At 41.3% G+C, this 11,109-nt stretch overlaps 2 protein-coding genes across 2 annotated transcripts; one reads left to right on the top strand and one right to left on the bottom strand.

The window, feature by feature from the left end:
* Positions 1–6,800: 6,800 nt before the first annotated feature.
* LOC130405030 (SCAN domain-containing protein 3-like) lies at positions 6,801–9,000 on the bottom strand. Its single transcript, XM_056609984.1, has one exon. It carries the CDS (start codon positions 8,729–8,731, stop codon positions 6,896–6,898), a length of 1,836 nt encoding a protein of 611 aa, XP_056465959.1. The 5' UTR covers positions 8,732–9,000; the 3' UTR covers positions 6,801–6,895.
* A 282-nt stretch (positions 9,001–9,282) lies between these two features.
* Positions 9,283–10,808, top strand: LOC130405080 (uncharacterized). Its single transcript, XM_056610043.1, has 2 exons — positions 9,283–9,883; positions 10,259–10,808. Exons 1-2 carry the CDS (start codon positions 9,368–9,370, stop codon positions 10,751–10,753), a joined length of 1,011 nt encoding a protein of 336 aa, XP_056466018.1. The 5' UTR covers positions 9,283–9,367; the 3' UTR covers positions 10,754–10,808.
* Positions 10,809–11,109: the final 301 nt, after the last annotated feature.

Here is an 11,109-nt window from a genome sequence, read left to right as displayed (position 1 = left end):
ATGCACCTTTAAATTTAGGGAATATTTAAGGCAGGTAAACACTGTAAATCTACATCATAATATGAATTCAAACAGTGGTGTAATTGTCAAATACACTTTTACTTTATCAATTTCTTACAGTTACCTATGAGTTAATTTTTTTCTGATCAAAAGACATCAGAAGAATTTCATTTCTGACTAATTTTAAATGTCACATTTCTAAAGGCCACGTGTGTATAGAATGAACTCAGATTCTAAGACAACAAGTGCAGGTTGGTCTCAGCTTTTCAGGTCTGTTTAAAAAAAAACACTATCTCGACCTTCTGATCTAACACTGTAAAAGTAAAAAGTTTAAATGTATTGCATTTATGAGAAAATAAATTACACAATTACAAAAACATTCATTTTTTTAAATTTTGAATCCCTGCTTCTAACTTATACAAAATACTTCAACATGGCACAGATTCATCTTACAACAGCCATATTCTGCGATACAGTGGTTTGTAGCAAAGTGATTAACAAAATCACCACAATCACCTTTTGCTCGTCTTGACTCTACACTTAAAACTCCTAGATTGCTGAGTCGAACATCATCCATAGTAGATTTAAGGTAGGTCTTGACCAGTTTGAGTGTGGAAATGCTTCATTGACATCTGTAGCTGTACTCACATGTATGGCAATGGCCCCTTTGCATAACCTGAACAGCTCAGCGAATACCTCTTTGAATGGTTCAATGATCCTTGTGAGTTCCGCAATATTAGAGGGCATCTGAAAAAAAAAGACAAAAATGCAAATATGACAATGGGGCCGGGATTCAGTCTAGGGTAGCCCCGGCCACCCCCTAGCTCTGCCACTGAAGGCAAGATCGAGATAGCAGCGCAGCCGCCGATGCATTCTCCCAGCTGAGACGTTATGTCTATAGACTATACTTTTTTGCAAAACTTTATTTATAATATTACCCACCTCCTTGAGCATCCCGCAATGTCTTGCATTATTGATTTCCCCCCCCCCCCTTACGACTGTTTCAACGTGGACAAACTGACGCAAACTACAGTGACAGTGTCGTAGAAAAACCCACAGTCTAATACGAGAGTTGGTTTGCATCACCTGAGTTGGTTTGCAAAGAACCCGCGAATGGTCTTCAGGACCTGAATTATATCCCCCTTTGTGTTGTTCTCCCATCAAATACTTCGGCCAATCAGAATGCTCTAAACTACTCCCGTATTCCCGTTCCCCATGAACATTTATCTTCCCACACACGATGCCCAAAATACATTCCATACAGTAATTCAAGCATGACTTCTTCTGGTTAAATAAAAATAAAGAAATTACGTACAAAAGGGTTACATAAAACATAAGGACGTGGAAGCACAGGGGGGCCAGCTGTCTCTTTGAGGGGCCACGTAATGTAAATGAGGCGTCGGGGTTCATTGGAATGCAGGCATTTGTTTGACAAAGGAAGGCCAGGTAACATCAATACAGTGTTTAACATTTGGCTCCATTGTAACAATATTTACCTTATATTCTTGTATAATTTATAATTAAAGTTAACCTTACTTATACTTATTTTCTAAGTGAACTGAGAAATAGACTGATGTCATTGCCTACAGAGGGATGTCTGTCTGAGTGTTCGCTGGTCAACCCAGGACCCTCTGAGGTGTTGATGAAGAACAAAGGGACAGGGCCCGGAGCATGCCCCTCCTCCCTTGCTGATGCGTTTCTCTCTACCAATATTCCAACAATTGGGCTGAGAAGCCTCCAATATTTTCCACCATTACAGCGGCTTCACTTATCCCACCTCTTGCAAACTTAAACCCTACGTCATATCCCGCCCCTTGCAAGCCCAACTCCCTAAACCCCCCGTTAATTTGAATGATGTCTAAACGTCGATGTCCGCATATAAAGCATCAAGTGTTAATCACCCTTGGGGTTGATTCTCCTGATATACAATTGAGGCAAAAATGCGAAGGACATGTGTGAAAACGGCTTATAAGTAGAAAATGAATTTGCTTTCTTCATAACGTAAGGAGAAATGTTTATGTTTGCTTCATTACGTAATAGGTGAACTAAAATTGTATATGTTATAACTTAATCTTATTATATTATGCGCTCAGAAATTTGTTACATTATCGACTGGGGTTTCCACATTCTAGCTATGGGTTTAATTACAACTAGATTTTGAGCGCGCGCATTACGCGCACGGACACTCTAGTATTACATATAAATGATAACACAAATATGGAATTGTTCACAAACAAAACACTAACATAAAGACGCCTGCTTAAAAATGCACACAAACACACAATTTCACTGGCTTACACAAAATAGATACTGCACAGAAGACTAGGGGATTTCCAGTGCAATACAGTGCTCTCTGATAAGGTCAGAGGATGATGGATGTTCCATTTTCATGGCTTTTATTCAATGAAAGTATTCAGCTATTTTATTACCAACCTATTAATCAACCTCTGTGACCTTGGGTAGCCGACAAGTCTATTAACGCCATGAGCATTGGCTTTTTGCCATGTATGTATGTGATTATGGTTATTTATGTGAGTATCCATGTGTTCTTTGGTGCAGGTGTGTGAGCATATAATCATGCACGTGTGCTGTACTGTATGTTCAGTAGGCATGTCTAGGCATATTTTACTACAATACTAATTTTAATAGTACTCTTTTATAATGTGCGTGTGTCAGACAGGTTTGCGGACACATAATGTGTTTGCCGTATCTGTTTTTAAAGGGATTTTGTCTGCAGTGTGTACACTGGAAAAAGCCTTCTGTTGAACCAATTAAAAAAAACAAGGGTAATGGTTCACATCTATATTACATAACTTGAGCCAATGACAAATATATAGCTTGCCTCAAACAATATTTCCTATGTTCATAAAAACAAAATAATACAACTTGGCACCAAGTATAATTCTATTCTTTGAATGAAGTTAATACATTTAAATCGTTTGTTAAATCCTAAACAAAAAAATATTGATTCACTCCAACAATTGTTTCTCATTTAAGAAATATCTATCAGAAATAATTTGTTTTATCCAATCAAAAAGATTACAATTTAATCAAACAATTGTTTCTCATTTAAACATGAACATTTTTAAACATAACATATTTTTGTATATATACTCTCGCCGCTTTATGGCGTTGGGGCGCTTCTGTCTGGATTCGACATCACATCTCGACATCAGTCAGGGTTAGGTGCTTTGTCAAAGACTCCACGATACTCTGCTTGGTGAAGCCGGGGATCGAACCAACAACCTTCAGGTTCCCAGCCAACCCGCACTACCACCTGAGCTACTGCCGCCACACAATATACAATATATATTATATATATATAATGGATCCTGGATTATATATAACAATGTAAATGGCAGAGTTAGACCTACTCAAGACCTCCCTCCAGACACAGACAGACTGTCCTAGCTCACAGAACCAGTGAGTCATCGTCACTCTGGTCAAGGCTAGTGCTTTCACCTCAAAAAGTCGCCAAAAGTCACCAATAGCAGCTGAAAAAGAAGCTAGATTTGTCGCTTGTCGCTGTTTTGAAAAAAAGTCGCCAAAGGGGTCTGAAAAGTAGCTAAATATAGCGACAAAATCGCTAAGTTGGCAACACTGCGGTTTGGTCCAGTAAGCGTCTTTGTATTTAATGCGCATGCGCAGGCTTGTACGTAACCTTGAAATTGTACATTTGTCTGAACAAATATTTCTAAATTGAGCTCCTAATCAAATATAACAGTGTTTTAGGAAGAAAACAAAATTGTTTTATTTGGATTGAATGACAAAATTATTAATCAGTTGAATACACAACCTTAAAATTTTACATTTGTCAAAATGGATATTTCTTAATTGAGCTCCTAATTAAAAATATCTATATTTCACAGTATTTTGAAATAAAAAAAAGTTATTTTAAAAATAAAACAAAAAATGTTTATTTGAATTGAATTACAAAATAATAATCAGATGAAGTACGGCTTAAAACCCTTTTTCCAGTGTATGTTTATCATTGAGAGGGAATGAGGTTTTCTTATATGCTCTGACAGGGCAATGAGCCACTGAGACAAGATGAAACATATTTATTGTGCTTCAGGCCGACATGTGTGTGTGCGTGTGTGCAATGTGTTTGCGTGCGGGTTCCATGCTGATCGTCACTGGCCATTTCAGTCTGATGGACGGACACACACACACACACACACACACACACACACACACACACACACACACACACACACACACACACACACACACACACACACACACACACACACACACACACACACACACACTCTTTCTCTCTCTGGAGCTATAATGGCTTGTTTGCTGACAATATAATTGGCTGGCCCGGCATTTCAATTCAGTACTGTTTGATTGCTGTGGGCTAGCTCATCCTCTGCTCGGTTAGCCCCAACTGCTAATAATCCAGCAGAGACAGCCATAGGCGCTGGCAACGATTCCATTGTCCGGCTTTATCGCTGCCTGTGAATGCCATTCAACATTTGGGATTTGGAAAGAGATAAAAGGAAATCTTATTTTCATGATAATGTTGTTGGAGAGTGGGTTCATTTTCCCCTTCTTTATACATTACAGCCTTTCATTGTTTCTTTACCTTGTCTGCATGTCTTTTTCCCTTTTTCGAATTTAACAAAAATGTTCCAACAAGAATATTATATGAATACTTTCTTCACCTTTTAATGCATTGGTCAAATTGTCTGTTGTCTATTTCGTTTATACTACATGTATTCAAATAGCAGACAGCGGTGTATGTCGGCTGGAGAGTAATCGACATATTCAGGGTTTAACTATACATTTGATAAAGAGCTGTCCCTTAAGAGGACATCCTTGGCTCATGTCAAAACCTGGTTTTGAAGTTACTGTGTCTTGTGCAAGCACTACATTGACAAATAGCAGCTCTCATGCAGTTATAAAGCTAGGATGCTTATGACAATATTACATTTAAGCTGACTGAGGTGAGTTCATAGGGATCAGAGTGAGCCTAACACGCCGGGTGTATATATAAAGGCCTGTGAACAGACTTTTCTCCTCAGAGTATGGCTTGTTACAAAGCTGCAGTATCTCCTGTTTCTTGGCCAGTATCTCCCTGTATTGCCCGAGCAAGTACAGAATACTAACCCTAACCCTGGTGTGGCGTTGTAGCAGAGAACTTCTCATAATGATGAGGCCAGTGCTAAACCAGTTGGTACCAGCGAGGAGAGGTGTGAGAAGAGGAGACAGTTTTTGACCTAATTCAGCAGTCAAGAGAGGAAGAGTTGGCGCCCCCTGTTCTTTCTGAAGCAGACCTAAAATCCTGGGAGACCAAGCTCAGCAACAGGGTACTGACCCTACTATGGCTGCTATGTCAGGAGGGCAGAAAGTGGTGGCCGGGAAGTGGAGGAAGACAAGTACAAGGAGAAGTATTTCCCCAGGGGGAGGCAGGGCTTCGTGGTGGACCTGAGTCAGCAGCAGGATAAGTTGTGTACATTCCTTCCTGTTATCTCTTCATTGATATAGATGAGATAGAGGAGCGCCTTGGTAAGGCAAAGTCCCTGATCACTCTCGACCTCTGCAAGGGGCATAGCCCTTGCAGATGACCGCCGTGAGGTCTCTACATGTAAGGCACCCCTTGGACTGTGTGGGGCCCCATGCCACCTTCCAGAGGCTCATAGACAGAGCTGATGGGTACATAGACGTTCACAGCTGCTTACCTTGGTGACATCTTATACAGCAGCGTCTAGAGCGCCTGCATTTGAGAAAGGTGCTGATGGGGATCAGAGGATGTCAAGCCAGTTGGCCTGACATTCCAGGGAAAGTTGCTTTGGCAAAGAAGGACACTTTGTACCTGGGCTATGTGCTGGGCAGGGGAATCATTTGTCCTAATTTTGGCAAGGTGGAGGCAATCCAGTAGGCAAACCGACCAACCACAAAGAAGCAGGTGTGCTTCTTTTTAGCTCTTGTCGCTGTTATCTGCACTTCCCACTTCCTCGGATGCAGGGACGTCCCTAGGAATTCTGGGCCCCCTGACATAATTCAGTTATGGAGCCCCCCACCCCCCCCCCCCCAACCCAAAAAATATATATAAAAAAAAAATACAATTATATATAGCCTACATTTTTATATATTCATTCACATTTTATAATCATTAAATATTGGGTTAGACTGGGTCACAATTGGGTAGTCATTATCATCAGAAGAAAACGAATAATAACTGTATAACAACATGATAAACCTACCTACTTACCTAGGCTACTTTGTACACTAGATCAGGGGTTCTTAACCTTTTTGACCTTGAGGCCCAATTTTTAAAGTACAAAGTGGCCCGGGGCCCACTAAATATTAACACTGTATAGGTTTAACTGACCTCACTCTCGGTTTAATTTGTATTCAATAATAAACCAAAACCACTTACTGTTTAACTAGCAAAAACCTTGTAAAATAAAATGAAATTATAAAATGGGATCATCACAAAGACTTTTATTAAACATGTGTATGTAACACATACTGTATCATGACACTGTACTGTAACAGGCTGATAATTCCTGGACCAAATCAGGCTGTGACAAGAACATTTTCAAGAATCAAGTCAGGATTTTTAATAATAATAAAAAAAAAAAAAAAATATTAGGATTGTACTTTAAATTAATAAAAAAAAAAAGAATAAAAAAAAAAGGGGGTGATAAAATAAATGCATTCAAATAATATAAATCTATTTTTAAATTAAATAAATAAACTGTAAATAAAATTGAAATAAAGTGCAAATGAAACTATAGCCTTATAATCTGCAAAGCCATTTAAAAAATTGCTTCAGCAGTCTCCATTTTTTCATGACGAAGAAGAATCTTTATATCTGTGACAAATGAACAATGACACAAATAATAACAACAATGAACAACAACTCCCTTTTTATCTTCACCTCTTAATGAGACACTTGGGCCTGCCTCTGAGACATAATCAGATCCAGTCTGGGCGGAATGGGAGAAAGGCTCACTCTCAGAGTAGCCTCCAGTGTTGCTCTGAGTCTGTTTCGGGTTTTGGTCTTAGTTGTGGCCACAATGGAGAACCCTGATTCACACAGGTACGTAGTTGTGAATGGGAGCAGGAGTTTCACAGCCCTCAGTGCAAGACATGGGTGCTCCTTTGAGACTGCAATCCAGAAGGAGCCCAGGTCCAGTTTGCCCCGCTGCAGCTTTAAAGTGCTGTCAGTGGAAACTTCCAGAAGCTGGGATTCCAGGTGTGAGGGCAAAGCAACATCACTTGCAGTGGGATCCAATGCAAATGGGTCCAAAATCCACATGTTTCCCTCTCTGGGATCCTCAGGAAAGTAGTCACCAAATTTCTCTGCCAGTTGTGAGAGGGGCTGGGAGACTGAGTCACTGATATTGACATGAGGGGAGTTTTCGAAAATGTCAGACAAAAGTGGAAACATGTCTATCCTCTTTTCCTGGGCCCTCTTCGTCCACAAAGCAAGTTTCCTCTTGAAAGCTTCAACTTTGTCTGCAACAAAAAATATGTTGCTGTTTCTTCCTTGAAGTGAGGTGTTCAGTTGGTTCAGTAGTGAAAAAATGTCACAGAGGTAGGCAAGTTTTGCTGTGAACATTGTGTCAGCATAGTAATGTGCAAGATGAGATTTTTTCTCAGTGAGAAAAGAGAAGACCTCATTCCTCAGTTCAAACAAACGATTGAGGACCAGTCCTCTTGAGAGCCATCTCACTTCACTGTGATATAGCAGCTGGACATGATCTGCTTCTATGTCCTCACAAAGCTTAGCAAAACATCTGGAGTTCACTGCATTGTTTTTAATAAAGTTTATGGTTTTCACCCTTACATCCATCACCTGGTGGAGATCTGGTGACATCTTTTTTGCTGAAAGGCTTTCGCGGTGGAGAAAACAGTGTGTCCATTTAGCTTCTGGTGCACGATCAAGTATCTGTCTAATGACACCATGATGCCTGCCAGTCATTGATGCTGCACCGTCGCTGCACACCCCGACGCAGTTCTGCCAGTCCAGGCCGTTCTCAGTGAAGTAGTTATCCATGCAGCGGAAACATTCTTGAGCCGTAGTGCGTGTTGGTAGCTCTCCACAAAACAGTATGTCTTCGTGCAAACTACTGTCCCAGCGATAGCGAACAAAAACTAGCAGCAGTGCAGCATTCGTGACATCCCTGGACTCGTTTAGTTGCAAAGAAAAAAAAGGGCTACTTTTTATTCTTTCTATAAGTTGATGCTGTATGTCTGAGGCCATGTCTGCGATACGGTGACTCACAGTGTCGTTTGAGAGTGGGATGGTCAGCAGCTTTTTTGCAGCGGCCTCTCCGATCATCTCACGGCACATATCAACAGCGGCAGGCAGAACCAACTCCTCCGCTATGGTGAATGCCTTCTTAGTCTGTGCAACACGTCTGGCTACGAGGTAGCTCGCTTTCAATGCACATTTAGAGTTGCTCGTCAGTGACACGACAGACCTTTTCTGCATCTGCAGTCCACTCTCCTTCCTCTTAAAATAATCCACCGGCTTTCCCACGAGCATCGGGTGCTTGGTCTCTAGATGCCGCTGTAGTTTTGAGGGCTTGAGGGCTTTGTTGGACAGCATTAGCCCACACTCCACACACTGGGCTTTTGGCACTGCCTCTGTTCCTCCATTTACGAAACCGTATTTAATGAAGTCGACATTGTATTTCCGCAAAAACTTTGTCTTTTGGGTGGAGGGGTCAGGATGTTCGTCGTCATGTTTTCTTTTAAAAAACGTATCCATATTTGCCGCAGCGAGCGAAGAAGACTCTTCTTCTCTGTGTATTCGCGCTTCCTAAACAACTGCGTGATGCATTACCGCCACCGCGTGGTCGAAAACGGCATTGTAAGTTACTGAGCGTCTCATGCATAACATATCTCTGTCTTCACTTGATAATCTACAAAGTCCCGCGGCCCTTGGGGCCCACAGGTGCAAAACTGAAAGTTTTTCGCAGCCCTCTAGGGGGCGCTGGCGGCCCAAGTTTGGGCCGCGGCCCTATGGTTAAGAATCAATGCACTAGATAGTTAGTTAGTATTTAGTTACACATTTACCTAGGTTGTAGTTACTATAGACAGAAATAAGCTAATAGACTGACAGTGCTGCTTCTACTTAGGCCACGTTTATACGTAGCAGGGTATTTATAGAAACGAATATTCCCCCCCCTCCGTTTTCAAAAATAACATCGTGCACACAACATCGTTTTCAAATAAGTTGTCGTTTACATCAAAACGCATAAATACGCCGTCGAGCGCCATTATAACTATGCCAAACCTATGAGGGGCAATGTAGGGAGAAGGATAAAACCATGCAAGCCAATCAGAATCCTCAGAATCAACAACAACAAATAACACGACCGTCTTCCTGTTCATTCCAAACAATATGGCGCGAGGTTCATTCGTGTGGACAGACAGCGAAGTGGAGTTACTCCTTAAGGTCGCTTTAGACTACAAGGCAAGTAAAGCCCAAGACAATTTGGACTGGGAATCTTGCCAGTCCAAATACGTCGACATGTTGGCGCATTTTTTGGAGCTATACCCGTCCGAGTCAAACGAGGAGTTTCCTCATGTGCAGAATGAGATAACGCGAGCCCATCTGACAACAAAAATTAAGGCAATAAGAGGGAAATATAGACATTCTGTGGACACCGGACGCAGGAGCGGCCACGGAAGAGTGGTGCTCCTGTACTTTGAACTTTGCGAGCAGGTTTGGGGTGGTTCCCCAGCCACTACGACCATCGCCTCCGGCATCGAGACAAACGAACTGGAGGATTCCGTCCCTCCTTCCCCCGTCACATCTGCTTCGTCCTTGGTGGAAGTCGAGGACGCAGAGGTTGATGATGTTGATGGCAGTGTGGCCATCACCCCCACAGTGAAGCAGAGGAGAGACATGCTTCAGGTATGTATTGTTGGCTTTGTTTCAATGAATTGTGTGCATGTATATGTGAAATATGAAATACTTCATCAGAAAAATTCAACCTGAAGGAAATGTCTTCGTCACAATAGTGTGTCACTTAGTGTGTAAACAATGCATACACATAGAAAGTGGTAGTGGTAAAAGGCAAAAATGAAAAAGTAGATGAAGAGAAGTCACATCAGTCGTCCTCATGTGCTACAACAGTACGGCAATGAATCGTGACATTGTGTTTAATTATGCTGAGGGAAATATAGGCCATCATTCATCATGGTAATATCAAATGTGATTATTTTTGGATCGGTTTACTTCTGCAAATGAGCATGTTTTAATACATTTTCTTTGGTCTACTCTGTAAAGGCTAAACTGAAGGGACACCGGCATGAACGCTTAAAGAGGAGGCTGCCTGCAGAGGCCCAGTGGCTGAATGCCGTTGAGGATGACAAAAATATCAAGAAGAAACTTGTGGAAATTATTGAGAACTCGGAAAAGAAGGCATCTGAGAATTTCTCCAAAATTACAAATACCCTTGATAGGCTAACGTCATCAATTGCAGATGGGTTTGCTGTCCTGCGGCAAGTTGTGCAGACACCGCCACCGCCACATTACAGAATCCCATTTGAGGGAAGAGGTCCTTATGGACCAGTATATGCACACACGCCACCACTACACACACACTCCTATTTCCCAAATTCAGCACAAATTCAGCACTCATTCCCATCCAACTCGTCGGCTGACAACAGACCACCCAATGCAGTGCCACTGAGCACCGTCAACCTTACTGATTTAACACACACACCTGTTGAGGGCATGCATGGTCAGTTTTCATATACCCAAGCCCTTAACGAAGATTAGGGATACTAATATAAAAAGTTTAAATAGTTTTTTTTTTGCCAATCGTTATTGTATTTTGGGGACTTTTTAGTTAGAAATGTTACCCTGGGCGAGTACCAAGAGTTTTAAAATGGGTAATATATATATATAGGTAGACTTGAGTTAAGGGCTCTTGAAGTGTTTTTTTTACTTGAAAGTGACTTTTGCCCGCACAGGCAGCTTATTTGCAATACTTTTGTGAATTCCTCTTAAGTTTACTTGAATTATTTATTTATTTGCCAATTTGCACTACAGATGCCACTTATTTGCACTACTTTTGTGAATTCCTAAGTTTACTTGAATTATTTATTTATTTGCCAATTTGCACTACAGATGCC

This window comes from Gadus chalcogrammus, chromosome 15 (assembly GCF_026213295.1).
Source record: "Gadus chalcogrammus isolate NIFS_2021 chromosome 15, NIFS_Gcha_1.0, whole genome shotgun sequence".
NCBI lineage: Eukaryota > Metazoa > Chordata > Actinopteri > Gadiformes > Gadidae > Gadus > Gadus chalcogrammus.
This window is presented reverse-complemented; position numbering and strand designations above follow the sequence as displayed.